General features: G+C 48.9%; 2 protein-coding genes across 2 annotated transcripts in view; one reads left to right on the top strand and one right to left on the bottom strand.

Annotated features, from left to right (window-relative positions):
• Positions 1 to 13562, bottom strand: part of EXOSC7 (exosome component 7) — a 38566-nt gene extending 25004 nt beyond the window's left edge. Inside the window, exons 1-2 of the mRNA XM_045492590.1 lie at positions 13266 to 13562; positions 88 to 189 (exon numbers count right to left, since the gene is read on the bottom strand). Coding sequence (XP_045348546.1) covers positions 88 to 189; positions 13266 to 13556 — 393 coding nt within the window. The 5' untranslated portion in view covers positions 13557 to 13562. The remainder of the gene's footprint in view (positions 1 to 87; positions 190 to 13265) is intronic.
• Positions 13556 to 19470, top strand: part of ZDHHC3 (zinc finger DHHC-type palmitoyltransferase 3) — a 60346-nt gene continuing 54431 nt past the window's right edge. The window contains exon 1 of the mRNA XM_045492592.1: positions 13556 to 13668. The gene's annotated coding sequence lies outside the window, so the exon portion shown is untranslated. The remainder of the gene's footprint in view (positions 13669 to 19470) is intronic.

The following is a 19470-nucleotide window of genomic DNA, read 5'->3' as shown; positions in this document are numbered from 1 at the left end:
GCTCTCAAAGCCCCGAGGGGCCTGCAGCTGGTCCCCTAGGACCTGCCCATCCTCCCCCCGGGCACGGACCGTGGCCACAGTACTCACCAGCTTGACCCTGGCAGACCCACTGGTGTTGGACACCACGTCGGTTTCCACTTCGACACATCGGTAGTCCTCACAGCCACGGCCGTCCACACGGAGGTCTTCCTAAGTGCAACGACCACAATCCTAACACGACCACAACCAAAGCACCAACAGCCTCCTCAACTCATCCATGCCATTTCCCTCCTAGAGAACTAGGCAGTACAACATCCCCTTCCCCCTTAGCGAATCATCCAAAACTCTCTCCTTTTGCTGGTAACAATATTCCTATTTTACATCTGAGGAAACAAAAGACTCAGAGAAGTAAAGCGGCTTGACGGATGTGATGCAGCCATGATGCAGCCATGTGGCCGACGTCCCACAGCTGGTGAGAGCACACTGGGTTTCTACCCAGGTACGTCCCAGCACAAAGTCCACACCACATCCCACTATACCAAACAGACACACGGAACAAACAAAATCGGAACAAGAGGCGAAATAAGCTGCCTCTTTCCAAGTCTGCAAGTCCAAAACCGCACCAGGAGGTATGCACTGTTGGGGCCACAGAGCCCAACTCTCTCGGCCGCAGGCCTCCCGCACCCTAACCTGAACAAAATCTACTCTGTTAACGGCTAAAAAACCCAGCTATCATCTCTACCCTGGGCATTCTCTAGAACAGGGACGGCACACCTCGGCACGAGGGCCACCTGCTTCTGTAAAACGTCTCGCTGGAGCACGGCCAGGTCCGTTCGCTGAGGTTGTCCATGGCTGCTTCAATTCCAACGGCAGAGCTGCGCGGTTGTGACAGAGATCTTACGAGCCACACGCCCCAAATCTTCACCATCTGGCCCCTTACAGGAAAAGCTTGCCGACCTCTGCTGCGGGAGATGCGTTTCAGGGTGGCCCACGTCCTGCCTGCCCTTTATCCCTGTTTATTTACTCTTATCCACGTACCTCACAGATACCCACTTTATGCTGTGCTTGTGATCCAGTAGGACCACTACTTATCCTGCTGCTCAACGCGTTCCAGATTTGGCCACTGGGAGTTCCTTCGGGTTGCTTCCTGCATTCTTTCAACACGCTTGCGATCTTTCCCGAGCACACCTTTACTTCTGACAGGACAAGATGTTCCAGCCTCTTGTATTTTTCCCTGCCCTGGCCTTGGGGTCAGCCCTTTCTCCGAGGAGTCCTGGTTCCTTTTATTGAAGAATGGTGCTTTAAAAAACCAGGATCTGGGTGCTAAGCAAGTTCATTGCTACTGGGGTGTCATTGCTTCCAGACCTTCTCAGCAGACAGAGCTCGATAACTACGTACGTACTTACACTCACCCACACAGCACTAACCCATACAGCTCTTCTATCCATGCAGCTCTTAAAAGGCCCTGATATGGGGCACTTGGGTGGCTCAGTCGGTCGGGCGTCCGACTTCGGCTCAAGTCATGATCCTGCGGTCCGTGAGTTCGAGTCCCGCATCGGGCTCTGTGCTGACAGCTCGGGGCCTGCAGCCTGCTTCGGATTCTGTGTCTCCCTCTCTCTCTGTGCCCCTTCCCCACTCATGCTCTGTCTATGTCTCTCTCTCAAAATTGAATAAATGTTTAAAAAAAAAAAAAAAAAAAAAGGCCCTGATAGCTGGTTCTAACTTTCCTTCGTGTCTTATTTAGAACTTCTTTCTCAGACAGGGAGACACCTGGCTCTCATTATCCACAAGGTATTTGTGAAATCTTCGTATACTCATGAAGTACTTTCAGAATTGCTAACCCATACCCCTGCGAGCAACAAATTTACTAGTGAGCAGTACTTGTGTGGCGTTCTTTTTGTCTTTAGCCTTACAGTGAGTGCCCAGCCCACATCCCATTTTCCACCGTCTCCCCCTCCTTGAGCGTGCCTGTTGTTCCCTCCTACCCCTGTGAGGCTCATCCGTACCTGTTTGTGCTCGAGTCTGGGTGCCCCGCATCCTGGCTACTTTTAATCACTCGTTTACGTTGTGGGTATGCAGACTAGCACCATGACTCTAGAAGTCAAAGCTATCAGAAAAGGTGTGCTCAGGGAAAGGTGGCTCTGCCCTCAGCCCTATTTTCACACCCCCATCTTTCTGCCTCGTTCCCACCCACCCCGGGCAGGTAACCAGGCTATTTACTATTTAACTGCTGGTTCATAGTTCCTGTATTTCCTTTGCACAAATGAGCAGATCCATGAATATATTTTATCCTTCTTTCTTAAATGAGGAGTGGCACACTACAGATATTCTTTTACACTTTGCTTCTTTTTCTTTCTTTTTTCTTTCTTTTTTTTTTAATTTTTTTTTTTTAACGTTTATTTATTTTTGAGACAGACAGAGACACAGAGCATGAACGGGGGAGGGGCAGAGAGAGAGGGAGACACAGAATGGGAAGCAGGCTCCAGGCTCTGAGCCATCAGCCCAGAGCCCGACGCGGGGCTCGAACTCACGGACCGCGAGATCGCGAGATCATGACCTGAGCTGAAGTCGGACGCTTAACCGACTGAGCCACCCAGGCGCCCCTCTTTTTTTTTTTTTTTTTAAACACTTAATACATATGTGGGCAATCACTATACATCAGCTCATGGAGACCTTCCTTATTCTTTGTAAACATTTTCTTTAAGATTTTAAGTAATCTCTACACCCAACACGGAGCTCGAACTCACGACCCTGAGATCAAGAGTTGGATGCTCTTCTGACTGAGCCAGCCAGGCATCCCCTTTGTAAACATCTTTTGAAAGCACTTTTTTTTTTTCTTTCAGAAAAAGACTCATTAGCTTAGGAGATTCTCAAAGGGGCTAATGCCCCTCAAAAAGTTTAAAAACACTGTTCTGAAGTATGTAACTGTCACAAACTTATCTTTAAACTGCCTGGCTAACTACATATATGACTGACATTTTGATTCTGAGACACTGAAATCCAGCAAAGCCCAACCCCCACCATCTGCCCCGTTTCTACTCTTTTCCTCCCCCAATTCCTGTTAAGGAAGAGAAAATAAGCATCACAAGTCAGCTTGAAGTCCCTTTGCCGGCTCATCCACTCCCCAGGCCATTCCCTTGCTGGAGGCAACCCCCATCGTGAGTCTGGGGAGACCTGTACTTGAAAGCAACAGAATTTCAAGTCTAGGAAATGAGTTAGATAAAGTGACCCCTCTTCACTAAAGGATCCCAAAACTATGTAACTGTCTCTTAACAACCCCACAGCACACAGCAGCACAGGAAAGGCTTCCTAGGTCAATATCTGATGCTCCCCCCACCCCCCCAAAATGCCCTGCTAGGAAAGTGAAAACAGGGCCCAGAAACATCCTTTACAAAAGACTCCTTCTTGAGGTGCAAGTAAAGTGCAAGTGCGATCAATCACTACGAGTATTAGTCATGGGCTCCGGGCCTGGTCCTGCCATGACTAGCTGCTTGACCTAGGACGAGATGCTCTAGACTAGTTCCCTCCTCTGTTAAAAGAACGGACATTGAATCAGAAGGCCTCAAAGGTGCTGCTCTAATTCTTCAGACCTGTAAATTGAAACAGCCGCAATCATTTGCAACAATGAACAGTAGCTACTACCTGAGTGCCTTTACCACGTAGGAAGTGATGTGCCAGGAAATGCTACACAGTTGACACATTTAATTTTCAAAATAACCCTGTAAGAGAGCTTTTTTTCATTCCATTTTACAAATGAGGAAAGAGGCTGAAAGATGCTAAATGGCCGGCTCAAGGCCACAGCCGATAAGGAGCACCCGAACCCCGCGCCGGACCTCGTAACAAGTCCCCGTGGCCTCCTGCGTTCTAAAGGGTCTCTCCAGGGGCGCCTGGGTGGCGCAGTCGGTTAAGCGTCCGACTTCAGCCAGGTCACGATCTCGCGGTCCGTGAGTTCGAGCCCCGCGTCGGGCTCTGGACTGATGGTTCAGAGCCTGGAGCCTGTTTCCGATTCTGTGTCTCCCTCTCTCTCTGCCCCTCCCCCGTTCATGCTCTGTCTCTCTCTGTCCCAAAAATAAATAAACGTTGAAAAAAAATAAATAAATAAAAAATAAATAAATAAATAAATAAAGGGTCTCTCCACCGTGCAACAGGAGTGAGCACGGCCTCCCTGGCTATACCAGTTGGTCCTGTTGATGAAGAGGACTCTGCACGCAGGGAGGCCACAAGGTGACAGGCTTCCCCACCATGGCTTTAAAATACCACTTCTCTGGGGAGCGCCTGGGTGGCGGGGTTGGTTAAGCGTCTCACTTCGGCTCAGGCCATGACCTCATGGTTTGTGAGTTCACGCCCCGCCTCAGGAGCCTGCCTTCTGTCTCTCTCTCTCTCTCTCTCAAAAATAAATAAAACAGGGGCGCCTGGGTGGCGCAGTCGGTTAAGCGTCCGACTTCAGCCAGGTCACGATCTCGCGGTCCGTGAGTTCGAGCCCCGCGTCGGGCTCTGGACTGATGGTTCAGAGCCTGGAGCCTGTTTCCGATTCTGTGTCTCCCTCTCTCTCTGCCCCTCCCCCGTTCATGCTCTGTCTCTCTCTGTCCCAAAAATAAATAAACGTTGAAAAAAAATAAATAAATAAAAAATAAATAAATAAAACATTAAAAAAATAAAATAAAATACCACTTCCCTGGAAAGACCTAGTCACAACCCTTTGTCGGGACATGCCCCTTGTTCCAGGATGGGACTGGGAGGGGGCCAGAAAACTGGGCCTCACCAGGTATTGCCTTTCCAACCTTTACATCACTCTCTGTCCCCTGGGGAAGGCTCTATGGGAAGGGCTCAGGTGACAAATAAGAGATAAACAAAAAGCTACAAATTTTTCTGTGCAAGCATGCATAGAATTTTTTTTTTTTTTTTTTGGATAGGAAAAGAGCGCTGGGATGCCTGGGTGGCTCTGGCAGTTAGTTGAGCATCCAACTCTTGATTTCAGCTCAGGTCATGATCCCAGGATCATGGGATTGAGCACCATGTCAAGCTCTACACTAAGCATGGAGGCTGCTGAAGAGTCTCTCTCCCTCTGGGGCACCTGGGTGGTCCAGTCGGTTAAGTAGCCAACTGGGTTTTGCTCGGCTCAGGATGCGATCTCTTGGTTCATGAATTTGAGCCCTGTGTCGGGCTGTGCTGACAGTGTGGAGCCTGCTTAAGATTCTGTGTCTCCCTTTCTCTCTGCTCCTCCCCTGCTCAAGCTTGGGTGCTCTCTCAAAATAAATAAACTAAAAAAAAACAAAACAAAACCAAAAAACCTCTCCCTCTTCCCCTCCCCCACTCACCAGCATATAATAAAAAATATATGTATAAAATAAAAACACAAAAAAATACCTAAGAGAATAAGAGAAAAACAAACCAAAAAACCCAAACAAATTAGTCTATGAATCACTGCACCCACAACTTTTCTTTTTTTTCTTTTTTTTTTTTTTAATCCAGCATTCCTCATAAAAGGCTTAAAAATCACCCAAATCTGCTTGGCCTGGCTCAGAGCCAGAGGCCCGACCAAAATATTTATTCTCTGGTAGTATTCAGAAGCAAAGGAATTAATCCCTGTGTGAACATTTAAACAGGGGCCGCCCTGAAGTGAAAGCTCATTCAAAAACTCAACAGAGACCTCAACATGTGCAGGATGACACCACCAAGTGGGGCCCTGTCCTTCTCTGCCGAGGGGGCGGGGGTGGCTCCCGGGACTTTCCAGTTGTTAACTCACAGTTGGGTGTGGCGTGGTGGGGTCCCCTCCAGCCTCTATTTAAACCTCTCCTGTCACATACCAGCTTTGCGACCTTACGCAAGTTAGTTCCTCAACAGCTTGGGGTCTGTCCGTCCAGAAAGGGGAACTGACCCCAACCTTACAGAATTAAGGAGAATCCAGAAGCCAGGAGTCATTTCAGGGGACCCTCAGCGCAGTGTAACACGCAGAATGTCCCCTCCACAGTTCCCTTCTCCTGTTCTGGGGCGCGTATCAGCTCACCGAATCCTCGAAAACAACCGTGGAGAGAGGTTACTGACGAGGTCCCTGAGGCACCAGTCTCGCTGTTTGTGACAGATTGGAAGGACAGGTGACTCCACCCAGAGCTGCTTTCCTCACACCCAGACAACCCAGTCCTATGGCTCCCTAACCGAAGCTGAAAGTGGGCTCTGCTAGCCTAATGTGCTTGGGGAGGTTTAGACTGTGTCCTCAGTGATGTTAACCCCCTCCACCTTGCTCTGACATGTCCAACACCTCGGACGTGCTAGCGAACGGTAGCTGGAACGCCACCCCTACTGGCACATGACCCCACTTAGAAGGACCACCACATCAGACCCAGCTCTGCAGGCCCCGCTCAAGTCACCGCAGGCAAAATCAGATGTCGATCCTCATTCCCCCTCCAAGCCTATTTGAGTAGTCCTGCATTTCCTCGCAAGGGTGGGATTCTGTTCACCTTGTAAAGTGCCTGAGCGCGGACTTTCCGTGCCGTGGGCCTGCAAATGGAAAGGGCATGGGGCTCCAGATCAAGAGCCCTGAGGGCTGGCTCCAGTTCTGCACGGCCAGGTTGAGCAGCTGAGTACCGACTGCTCAATCTTACAGCTAAAGACCTGTCTCAGCCCTGCTCCCCCTTCTGCGCTGCTCCTCCAGCGATGCTTACGAAGAAAGCTAGAGCCACAGAAAAGAAACTGAAACCATCAGCTGAGCTACACCTCCCTTCAACTGCCAAGAAAAATTCCATAACATGGCTTTGCCAAAGCCCCAAGGGGAATGCCTCCTGGTGGGGCTAATCCATTGCTAGGGACTGGTCTAAACCTATGGAGTCCAGTTTAATGTCCAGGTCGTGGCCAGAGCACCAGTAAACAGACCTCTGGAAAGCCTATCGTGTCTACTGAGCCCACATGACCGAGTCACCATCCACCCCCAACAGCCCGAGCCCATGGTAGGTGCTCACAACCCAGAGAGCAACCAGCTCCTCTGGCATGAATCATATTCTCTCCTTGGAATGTGATCTCTGACCTGGGAAATACTCAAGAAGAAGGGAGTTAAAGAGGAGCGGAAACGTCAGGTGTGGAGGGAGGCTGGAGAGGCCACACAGAAGAAAAGGCAGGGGGCGGGGGCTGGGGGAGGGGTCAGATTATACCAAGATGAAGGGAAGCTAGACAGCAAATGGCTGCAGAGAAGGGATACGCTTCAGGACAGAGAAGGGGAGGTGTCGCCAGAGACATAAAGACAGGCAGACAGTGCAGACCATGTGATCCATGCTGGAGCCCATGGGATGTGGTGCCTTGGAGCTCCCTAGGGACTTCCTAGCCCTTGCCACAAATCCCCTCTTTTTTTTTTTTTTTTAATTTTTTTATAATGTTTTTATTTTTATTTTTGAGAGACAGAGAGAGACAGAGTGTGAGCAGGGGAGGGGCAGAGAGAGAAAGACACAGAATCTGAAGAGGCTCCAGGCTCTGAGCTGTCAGCACAGAGTCCGACACGGGCCTTGAACTCACAAGCCGTGAGATCATGACGTGAGCCGAAGTTGGACGCTTAACCGACTGAGCCACCCAGGTGCCCCAAATCCCCTTTCTCTTGAGATAATTCAATCATCTCTAGCCTTCCACACTGAAAGAGCTTAAATCTCAATAGCCACAGCCTGAACCCCTAATGGGGTCACTGTGAAGCCTGGGGCTACAGTGTGTATGGTTTGGGACAAAGTCATACTTCTGATGGAAAAAACAAACTTGAAAAGGAGCCAACGTTTCTTCAGGGTTGACCACATGCCAGGCGCTGTATATTTTGTCATCTCATCATTCCTCACAACCCCATTCGGCCCCCAGATGGACATGTTCTCATTTTATGTGTGTGTGTGCGTGTGTGCAGGTGCGGGCGGGGGGGGGGGGGTTAGCTCCACACTCAGATAAAATCTCTCTGGCTGTGAATGGCAGAGCTGGGAAAGGAGCCTGCAAACACAGTGGGCGACCACGTGACCTCAGGCAGGCGGGAGCAGAGACTCCACGGCAGGCTCTCAGCTGGACCAGGCCAGTGGTCTGCCCAGGGGCCAATGTCTGCTGGCTGCATCAAAATCTCCCAACACTTTATGACAATGTCCATTCCCAAGCTCCAGCCCCAGAGGTTCTGATTCAGAAGGTCCGGGTAAAGCCTGGGAATCTGTACTTTGTGGCTGAGTAAAAGGTACTTCAGGCGTCAGAAACACTGGGCTGTGACGGAGGTTAGCGATGTCTTCTCATGAAGAAAACACACCTCTAGCCAGTGAAGCAAACTCCAAAGAGGACAAATCCTAGATTCTGCAAATTCTGAAATCTGTCCCCCAGTTCCTGACTATTGCAAACAGGGAAAAAAACAGTTTGAGACACAAGTTAGTAACACAAAAGCTGTACAAGAAAAGGCAAATAGGGTTCTAAAGGAACTTATAGCCAATACGGAAAAAAATACTGCCTGAAAAGATAATAATATATGTCATACACTTTTTAAAGTCTAGAAAAATGGTACAGGGGGTGGGGGGTGAGTCAGAACTTTCCCTCCTCCTTCCTGTTTGCTCACATGCTTCCAGATGAAAAAAGAAAGAGAAGTAGACATGGGGATTCTCTCTGGCCTTTGTTTTCAGATCCTTATTTAAGGAAGGGAAGACAATGGCTGTCACTGCAGAAGGAAAGCAGCCTGAGGATCTGGTATGGGCTCTGCAATCAGACAGATCTGGATTTCTGTCCTCGCTCCACTACACACTTTCTGTGTCACCTTGAACAAGTGACTTAGCCTGTCTGAGCTCAGTTCCTCATCTACAACGTAGAGATAATAATATTCACCTTCAAGCCTGTTTCAAAGATTCAGTGACATAAAAATCATAACATGTACCTAACAGGGGTGCCTGGGTGGCTCAGTCGGTGAAGCATCCGACTTCGGCTCAGGTCATGATCTCGCGGTTCCTGAGTTCAAGCCCCGTGTCAGGCTCTGTGCTGACAGCTCAGAGCCTGGAGCCTGTTTCGGATTCTGTGTCTCCCTCTCTCTCTGCCCCTCCCCCGCTTGCATCTGTGTGTGTGTGTGTGTGTGTGTGTGTGTGTGTGTGTGTGTGTGTCTCAAAAATAAAGATAAAAAAAAATTATAATATGTACCTAACAAAAGTGGGATATCTCAGCCTTCAAGGGTGAGAGGCAACCTAACAGAAACCAGTCCAATTGTATGCTAAGAATATTGATGGATCAACCTTTCCATTTTTCCTGCCCCACTCCCTCAGATCCATTCTCCATCTTTCTCTGCTCTCATCTGTGCACCAGGCTGACTCCTTCCAAACTGCATCACCTGGGCTCCCTTTACTGGCTTGTGGCTGGGTTTGGTCAATGAAAGGTCGAAAAGGAGAGGAGACAATGCTCCCCGCTCCCTATCCCCAGCACCCCTAATTGGTACCACATTACTGACAGCACCTTCATCTACCCAAGCCTACAATTTCTGTTGAGCAGTCATTCCTCCACTGTTCTAATTATCACTAGCATCTGGTAACACAACTGCCTCCTTTGGCCCCCTTCAGCCCAGGGGTAACATCTACTCCCTGGTTGCTCATCTTTGGGCTCCCTGGTCTCTCTTATTGATCCTTGAAACCCCCCCCCCCCCATAGCATTATCAAGAGTGATATCATGAAAGTCTCCTGAATTATCTGAATGAGGTTCCGTATTCTGCCAGGACCTAATGATTCATCTTGCTTGCTTTCAAACTGCTCTCTCTCAAGGGTGCCTCATCCTCCCAGTGGGCAGCTTGAGCCTGTCTATCCATTCCCTCAGGAAGGGACGGTTTCTTATAGAGAGGAACTGTAATCCCAGGAGCTAAGAGGTAACCATATTCTTTCTAACACATGGCCTGAGAAACAGAAAGCCACTCTGAAGACAGGTAAGAACAAAGCAAAAGCGTAAAAGCAGCAGAGCAAGGAAGAGCCTGAAGATGACCTTGAACTCCTGGAGAAACACTTGTAACCTTCTAATACATACTTCTTTTGCTTGGGCCAGTTAGTTGGTTACCATTACTAGCAACTGAGTCCTCAACACACATTGTGAGGTTAATTTCAACTGCTTCTAACCACCACCAAACCAGGATGAAATACCCCTAAGATAGTAAAGGAATCAAAGGCTGAAAAGAAAGGGATGACAGAGGGGCGCCTGGGTGGCTCCGTCGGTTAAGCGTCCGACTTCAGCTCAGGTCACGATCTCGCGGTCCGTGAGTTCGAGCCCCACGTCGGGCTCTGGGCTGATGGCTCAGAGCCTGGAGCCTGCTTCAGATTCTGTGTCTCCCTCTCTCTTTGCCCCTCCCCCATGCATGCTCTGTCTCTCTGTCCCAAAAATAAATAAAAGTTAAAAAAAAATTTAAGAAAAAAAAAAAAAATTAAGAAAGGGATGACAGAAACTGAAACTGACCACACTGAACCAAAGGTGAAAAATAAAAAAACGAGTAGGTCTATAGGTAAGGGCAAGAACAGGATTCCAGCGAGGCACTACTGGCACTCAAAGACCAAAACAGAAGTTGGTCAAAAGACAAAACAAAAGTTGAGGTGATTTTAAAAAAAATTAACTCAGTCTTTCTTTTTTTAATGTTTATTTTTTATTTTTATTTTTTAATGTTTATTTTTGAGATAGAGAGTCAGAGTGAGAGAGAGAGTCAGAGAGGAGAGGGGCAGAGAGAGGGAGACACAGAATCAGAAGCAGGTTCGAGGCTATGAGTTGTCAGTACAGAGCCCGAAGCAGCGTTCAAACCCAAGAACTGCAAGATCATGACCTGAGCCAAAGTCGGATGTTTAACCGACTAAGACACCCAGGTGCCCCAAAAGTTGAGGCGATTTTAGAACTGAGTCAGTGGAACCTCAATCACCTGGCTTCTGACCTTTATTCAGATGGTATAAATTCAGTTTCCCTCCTCCATAAATACAGCAATTTTGTGGCCAACATTAATAGTCCTTATGAAGAGATTTATTTAAAGTCAGTTACTTTGTATGGCTCTACCATACACAGAACAGACCATTTACCAACAATTGTGGCCCTAATATGTTCATGCTACTGGTAAGACAGAGGTTTAATTTTAAAAATGAAAACAGGGGCGCCTGGGTGGCGCAGTCGGTTAAGCGTCCGACTTCAGCCAGATCAGGATCTCACAGTCCGTGAGTTCGAGCCCCGCGTCAGGCTCTGGGCTGACGGCCAGAGCCTGGAGCCTGTTTCCGATTCTGTGTCTCCCTCTCTCTCTGCCCCTCCCCCGTTCATGCTCTGTCTCTCTCTGTCCCAAAAATAAATAAACGTTGAAAAAAAAATTAAAAAAAAAATTAAAAAAAAAATAAAAATGAAAACAATGTCCAACTCACCTCCCTTTTAATACCCTACTCAACACCACTGAGTATCTACTAAGTGCTGGACACTGGCGAGGTTTTAAAAGTACCATACAGACACATCAACAGACTATTACCTCCCAAGATCTATGATGGAATGACTGAGCCTCTAAAACTCCTAGGATCAGGCTTCTAGCCACCTCTGCAACCTAATCTCCCACCACTACTCCCAGCCCACCCCTGTGGCTCCACACTTTCTCCGCCTGAAAGCCTGTGGGTGGACTCAGCCTCCCTTCCTCCTGCAAGGCTCAAACCTACTTAATTAATTATTTCCAACGTTTATTTATTTTTGGGACAGAGAGAGACAGAGCATGAACGGGGCAGGGGCAGAGAGAGAGGGAGACACAGAATGGGAAGCAGGCTCCAGGCTCTGAGCCATCAGCCCAGAGCCCGACGCGGGGCTCGAACTCACAGACTGCGAGATCGTGACCTGGCTGAAGTCGGACGCTTAACCGACTGCGCCACCCAGGCGCCCCCCTACTTAATTAATTCTTAAGCGTACTGAAAGGTCAGTTCAAATACTATTTCCTTAGGGAAGCTTCCCCTGACTTCTCAGACTAGATCAGGTCCCTGATTTTTTTCCCTTCACAACTATCAGTACAATTTGACATACAAACACACAAAGAGATCTATAATTTCTGTCTCTTCCTTCTGGCATGGGAGCTATATAAGGGCAGGCTCTTTCCTATCCCTTGAGTCTAGCTCAGTTCTAGGTTGAATGAATGAATACTGAGTCCTGAGAATACACAGGAGGGACACTTGACATAGATTAGGGAAGCAATTCCACCTCCTTAGGGAAGCCCTCCGAACATCACAGACCAATATTGCATAGCTCCTTTAATCTCCACAAACTATACCACTCCCTTAGCACACATCTTATATTCCATTGCCTTTACTTTATTCATCTTTGGAATAAAAAAGGAATCAAAGGCTGACGGAAAGGGGACACCAGGAACTAAATTCGACCCTATTGGACCAAAAGTGAAAAGTAAAACACAAAATGATTAGGTCTCTATGGGCAAGAACAGGACTGTGGTGAGGCTTTGCCCAGACATCTGGGGATGTGTTACAGATAAGGTACATCTGGGTAGGTTACAGATAAGGTCACACTGGCTTTCCCTGGTAGTTCATTAGGCCCAACATTCTCCAACTCTCGCTCTGGAGAGGTCAAGACCTGGGACTGAAGGCTAAGCACAGAAGATCTGACTATAGTTACAGCTGCCTCTGGGAATCTCAGACCTCCACGACAGAACTAAGGCCACCGGCTGTAAATCCGCCTTTTTTTTTTTTTTTTTTTTTTTTTTTTTTTTTTAAGTAGGCTTCACGCCCAGCGCAGAGCCCCCAATCCGGATCTTAAATTCAGGACCCCGAGATCAAGACCCGGGCTGAGATCAAGAGTCCGATGTTTAACCGACTGAGCCTCCCAGGCGCCCCTCCGGTGGGCGATTTGTATTTTCAAAGCGCTTTCGCTTCAGTGTCTTCTCTCCCTGTGCTTCCCAACCACGAGGTAAGGAACAGCGGGCCAGAAGCCCACCGCCAACCCCCATTTCCTACTAGAGAAAAGCGAGGCTCAGCCCAGTGATGCGACGCGCGAGAGCTGAACAGTCTGTCCCGGGGGCGATGCTCCCTCATTGAGAAAAGGCCTCAGGGACTGCCCACCCCTTCCCATCCAGGTTTGGAACCCTGTACACGCGGAAGGCTGCAGGTACGCACACAGTCCTAAGTGGACGCTCGCCATGGGGTCCTGCACACAACCGCATCGCGCGTTTCGGGCGGCACACGCCGGCCGCCGTGCTTTCTAACCACAAGGTAAACCCAGCCCGCCGCCTGGCCGCCGCCTCCCGAGCGAACCGAGGGCGCGCCGAGACGCGCAGGGCCAGGGGCACCCGGGGCCTGACGCCGCGGCGTAGCTACCTGAACGCCGTGCACGATATACACCTTCTCGGCCTCGCTCAGCGCCACGGACGCCATGCTGCCGAGCCGCCCCGTTCGCCGCACGTCATCGGCTCGCGTCGCTCCCGCGCCGGCCGCGCCCCCCACCCCCCCCCCCAACCCATGCGCTTGTGCGTCATCAGCCGGCGCGGCGGCCGCTCCTGCAGCCACCGCTGCTGCCGCCACCGCCGGCAGCTCGATGGGCTTCTCCTGCGCGCCGCCCCGTGTCTGGACGAGTCCAGGAAGCCGCGGCGCCTCGTGCCGGGGAGCCATCGCTGCAGCCCGAGGCCGGGTCCCGGGTCGGGGGCTGCAGGGGGAGGCGACGGCGGCGGCGGTGGGAGCCCCACCGGGGGCCTGGGACTGGGGAACTGCCTCCGGCTTCACGGTCAGTGGGGAGGGGGAACTGGGGTTGAGTGAAAAAGGCTGGGGTGAGGCCAGAGGCGTGGGCCGGGGCGGGAGCTTAGGACTTGCAGTGGGAGAGGCGCGCGTCGCAGTTTGCTGGGAGCTGGAGTTGAAGTAGCAGGTCGTGCGTGCGCGCGTGTGTGCGTGTGCGTGTGTGTGTGAGAGAGAGAGCGAGAGGGAGAGAGAGAAGACAGACCGACCCCGAGTGAGGGGAGGCGGACGTCGTGATTGTCCTGAGGGGCTGTCTCCTTGCTCTCCTCCTCTCTTCCCCCCACCCCCCGCCCTCCCTCCTGCGTTTCCCTAGTCCCTAGAATGGTTGAAAAGAAGAGACGATGAAGCCCTCTTTACTTCCTTCTCGGTGGGAAGGGTCCGAGCCAGAAGTGAGTGCCCATTAGTCCCGAGGCGTCCTACACCCCAAGGATTCCACCTCCCTGCCCGCTCTCTGGGGCTGACCAGACGCACACGCAGAACCTTGCGGGATCCCCCTTGTCCGGGGTGGTCGCTGGAGCATTCTCCCAGAGGAGGGGGCAGAGTCTTGGTAACCGGCGCTGGCGAAGGACACAGTGCCCAGCCATCTCCAGCGATGGCTGGAAGCTCGGCCTAAGGGAGTGATAGCTGGGAGCTGTGGACTGTTGCCCCCCCCCCCCCCCACAGCCGAAAAAAAGCCAGACCTGGCGGTAGCGAAGTAAAAGTATGGGCCTTAGATATCCAGAAAGGATACCTGCAAGGTGAATATAGGGTCACTGAAGGAGCCCGTTAAGGTGAGGCAGATAGGGTATGTACAGATTTTAAAAAGGTTATGTGGATAAATGGGGGAAAGTTAACCCAAAGTGATTGAAGCAAGGGGATCTGATGACTTTTCCAAATGTCCCTCTTCTAAGGAGCCTGCCTCCCTGTTCTCAAAAGCGAAAGTACAATAACCCTTGACAGCTTAATCATCTAAAGAATGTATTTCTCAGATAGTAGCTTCAGTACTGTTTCACAGATTACTGAGAGCTTACTATGGATGGGCTTTGTGCCAACCTTGGAACACTGAAACAAATAAAACACAACTTCTGCCCAGAGAAGCTCCCCAGGCAGAGGGAAAGGCTCTGGGTCAACCTAACCACAGGACGTGGTTAAGAGCTATGATGGTGGCACCAATGAGCACACTGGGGTTAGGGAGGTGGGTCAGAGGAGGGTACAGGGAAGAAGGACCTGCCCATACTCTTAAGTTCTAAACTGCTGAGTTCCAAAATAAATGATCACTTCTTAGTAGACTGGACATCAGTTCTTTCTTATGTCTCTGCATAGTTCTCCGTAGGTGCACTTATAGGGAAGATATCTCACATGGTTGGACTTTGCCCTTCAGGGAAACTGGGAGAGGTGAAGCCGAAAGGGTTTTCTTCTGAATGAAAGCACAGGTGCCCCACCTGTTGTGGCACATGGGGATCTTTTTGATGAGGTAACAAGGGACTGCTGATGTTAGAAATGATATTTTATTCTAGAAGATTGCTCAGAAAGTAGAGACCCTGGACATGGAATTTTAGTAGCTAGGATATCTAAGAGGATTGAAGGTTTAAAAGGTGGCAGCAAATGGACAGATCAGAAAAGACAGAAGGGGGGCTCAGTCGGGTAAGCGTCCAACTTAGACTCAGGTCATGGTCTTGCGGTTCGGGAGTTGGAGCTCTGCATTGGGCTCTGTGCTGACAGCTCTGAGCCTGGAGCCTGCTTCAGATTCTGTGTCTCCCTCGCTCTCTGCCCCTCCCCCCGCTTGCGCTCTGTCTCTCTCTCTCAAAAATAAACATTAAAAAAAAATTTTTTTTTTTAAAGATGGAAGAGTCTGAGTTGGATACCATGGAATCATCTTTATATAGAAATCTTTCAACAGGTCTTTAAAAATATAGAACATATATTTGAACCACTCCCCTGACAATTGGCTAAAGTTTCCTTGCTGGAGAAGGGTTGGCATAATAATATTATTATGATATTAATATTATGAATGATGTCTGACATTTCAGGCTGACTAGGTCTGAAAGGTGTAAACAGTGGAATGTTTACTTTAAATTCTCTACTGAAACAACAGCACCTTCACTAATCATTCTATTCCAATGCTTCCAAAACATTTTTTATCGCATTGGTTGTGACAATGCATTACACATGTTTAAAACTCACAAACTCAGACTTCTTTTTTGATTTATTGGAGCAATTCAAAGAATGCACATTAGCCAGAAAACGAAGAAGCCAAGGATAACACCTTAGTCTGTAAAACCAACATGTTTTCCCATCACTGTCAGATTCCTTGGGGGGCATACTGTTTTGTAGGTCTGTCCATTCTGAATCTCTGTACTCTATTAATTTTATTTAACACTAACTTACATAGTGCCCGTTATGCGCCTAAGCACTGTTCTTAACCGATTCGATCCTCACATGAGCCCTATGAGGCAAGTATTATCCCAGTTTTACATATTGGGACACTGAGGGGCAGAGAGGTCGATTGTCTTGATCAAGGTCGCAGGTCACATGACTAGAAAATGGCAGGGCCAGGATTTGAGACCAGGCAATCCAGCTCCCATCCTTGCACTCCTAACCATCCCTTTATGCAGTCTTCCCACCACGCTCCCCTTTGTGTTCCTGGAGTATTTGGTGAAGGAGGCCTGTGTTTGTTATGGAATTGATAACTGCCCTAGAAGCTGTACTTTTTATTCCAAAAACAAAGGAGCTCTTCAAGCATAAGTTCACATCCCTTGAATCCTTTTTCTAAAGGAAATGTAGAAAACTGCATAGAACGTGGTGCTGAGGGGGACACTCCGATGTCTGTTTCAGTCAACCCTTTTATTATTTTTTTAATGTTTATTTTAATTGTGAGAGAAAGAACGAGAGTGGGGGAGGGGCAGGGAGAGAGGGAGATACAGAATCCAAAGCAGGTTCCAGGCTCTGGGCTGTAGCACGGGGCCCGACACAGGGCTCGAACCCACGAACTGCGAGCTCGTGACCTGAGCAGAAGTCGGCCGCTTAACCCACTGAGCCACTCAGGCGCCCCTCAGTCGATCCTTTCAGATAAGGGAAAAGGTTACACACAGGCCAAGTACAGCTTAACTCAGAGTAGCTGAGGAGAGCCCTCAACGACAGAGAAGGATGATGGATCTGGGACGGAGGATGGAGACCCAGATTCTAACCATGTGCCTTCCTCCCAGAATAGACATCCGGAAGCTCTTCAAACAGGAAGTGTTTGTTTGCAGGCCTGGGAGTGTCTAGTGTTCTTGTGGGCCTGAAGAGGTGAGACACTGAACACACCTGCCTAAAAGGAGTTTAGGATTTACTCTAGCTGGGGAGCCCAGGCACTTGAACAAGCCCATGAACAAGACAATGAAACAAAGTGCTCAGTTGAGCCCGTGTAGTAATTAGACGTGAGGCCAACCTATAATAAGGCGCTAATTGTGCAGGCCAGGCATCAAGGGGGAGAGGTAAAGGGCTGCTGCCAGCCACTCGCAAGCAACAATGACATTACCGAGGTGGAGTAAATCTGTCCCACGTAGCCTTGGTTAATTAAAGCAATAAAAGCCAGTTACAGAAGAGCTTGGGGCAATGCTGAGTCTGTGGGGTCAAAGTTGCAGAGAGCTCTTCAAAGCCCAGCAGGGGAACATCTTCTTCCCAGTCTTTAAGAGAGGTAGCCAAGTTCTAGGCTTTTCTTTACCTTTGCATTTTCACAATCAGCCCAGCACCCCAGAAGAGCAAAAGTGAGCGACCCTGTTTCCCTATAGAACTGTTTCCTTTAAACCCTCTGATTTGTCCTGCCTGTACCTTGTCTGAAAACACACTCGATGTAAATAACCTGTCAGGCCAGCAGGTCTTTCTCTTCTAGAAATTATAACTTGTAATTCCACTGGTAGAAAAATTGATAGGAATACATGGGTGATGCTTATTCTCATTAGAGGAAGGGTCTTCACGTGTGTTTCATTTTGAGCGGGCAGTGGGGCGCTTCTTAAGTCCTTCATTAGGGCACGTGTGGAAAAAAAGGGGTCCCATATTCTGATTAGCAAATCTGGAAATACTTAAGCACACTTACACATGCTGATAGCCACAGAATCCAAACAGAAGTGGTGGAGTGAGGTCTGGATATTGACCTGTTGGGGAAAAAAAGGAAGCAAATGCCATGCCTCCAGTTTCTTCCTGGTTTTGCATGTTTTCATCCTTTGCTTTCCTCTTTGAAAGCGGATTTCCAGAAACAACGGCTAGGTTATTCCTGGCTGTGAACTCTGAAGGTAAGAAGGCTCCAGTTCCGTGTCCCACCTAGTTCAGTTATTCTTCCAAGAAATGCAGGGAAATACCAAGAAAACTCCATCTTTTCTCTCCTCCAAACTAGAACCTTCCAGGAATGTAGAAACTTGACATGTGAACCCTGAATTTTCTGGGCCACCCGAGACATGAATTTCTCCTTGTCAGGGTCTGTGGGGATGGAATGCCTTTGGGTGGGATAGATACCTCACCTTAGAAAAATAAACCTAGCGGGACAAAGGCAGTTCTGGCCACGGTCCTGTTGCAGTATTGGCTTTGCTATGTGTGTGTTCCTAAACCAAGAAATAGCAGACAATCTAGAAAGGCCAGATGATGAGGAAACTAATGATCTATGGTGGAAAGACTACTGGGTGTCTACTCCAGTGATCTGGGCTTTGCTGCACGTCATTTTTTCTGATTTTGAGTAAGTCAGTTAACCTCTCTAAGCCTCATTTTACCCTAAAATTTGTATCTTTACCAGATGGTAAATAAAGCTCAGAACCGATCATGGATTTACATATACTTAAACAATGAAAAATGGTCATTAGATTTTAAGGTTTCTCTCTTAAACCTTAAATCAAGCATCCAATTCTTGAATTCGGTTCAGGTCATGATCCCAGGGTCATGGGGTGAAGCCCCACGTCAGGCTCTGAGCTAAGCGTGGAGCCTGCTTAAGATTCTCCCTCCCCCTCCCCCCAATTTGCACATTCTCTCTCTAAAAAGAATAACAAAATTTATTACAAGCTTTCTCTCTTTTACCACTTGGATGCATTTTGATAGTGCTTTTTACACTCTGAAAAAAAAATTAAGTGAATTAACAAAAGGAAATGGTAATTACATGCCATACTTTAAAAAAAGAAATTTTTTTTTTTAATGTTTTATTTATTTCTGAGACAGAGAGAGACCGAGCATGAGCAGGGGAGGGGCAGAGAGAGAGGGAGACACAGAATCCGAAGCAGGCTCCAGGCTCTGAGCCATCAGCACAGAGCCCGACGCGGGGCTCAAACTCACAGACCGCGAGATCATGACCCGAGCCAAAGTCGGACGCTCAACCGACTGAGCCACCCAGGCGCCCCTACATGCCATACTTGATTGAAAAACTGAACACGCTCAGGAAGATTGCTAACAGTTATTGGTGGATTTCTGTTTGAATATTAGCAAACAACGAGGAAAGGAAGTTAAGGGATGCTTTTGGTAGAAATATAAAACCCAAGAAATTCACAATGAAAACATTGAATTTGTTCACAAGAACAAAGAAATCAGAATCTCAACCCTGAAAGGGATCTTAGCAATCAGCTCAGTCTTCTCTCTTGTTTTGTAGAAGACGGCACTGGGGCTCCTGGGTGGCTCAGTTGTTTTAAGCGTCTGACTTCGACTCAGGTCATGATCTCATGGTTCGTGGGTTCGAGCCCCACATCGGGCTGTGTGCTAACAGCTCTGAGCTGTTAGCACAGAGCCTGGAGCCGGCTTCAGATTCTGTGTCTCCCTCTCTCTCTGGCCCTCCCCCACTCATTCTCTCTCTCCCTCA

The sequence above is a fragment of the Leopardus geoffroyi genome, chromosome A2 (genome assembly GCF_018350155.1).
Source record: "Leopardus geoffroyi isolate Oge1 chromosome A2, O.geoffroyi_Oge1_pat1.0, whole genome shotgun sequence".
Taxonomy (NCBI): domain Eukaryota; kingdom Metazoa; phylum Chordata; class Mammalia; order Carnivora; family Felidae; genus Leopardus; species Leopardus geoffroyi.
This window is presented reverse-complemented; position numbering and strand designations above follow the sequence as displayed.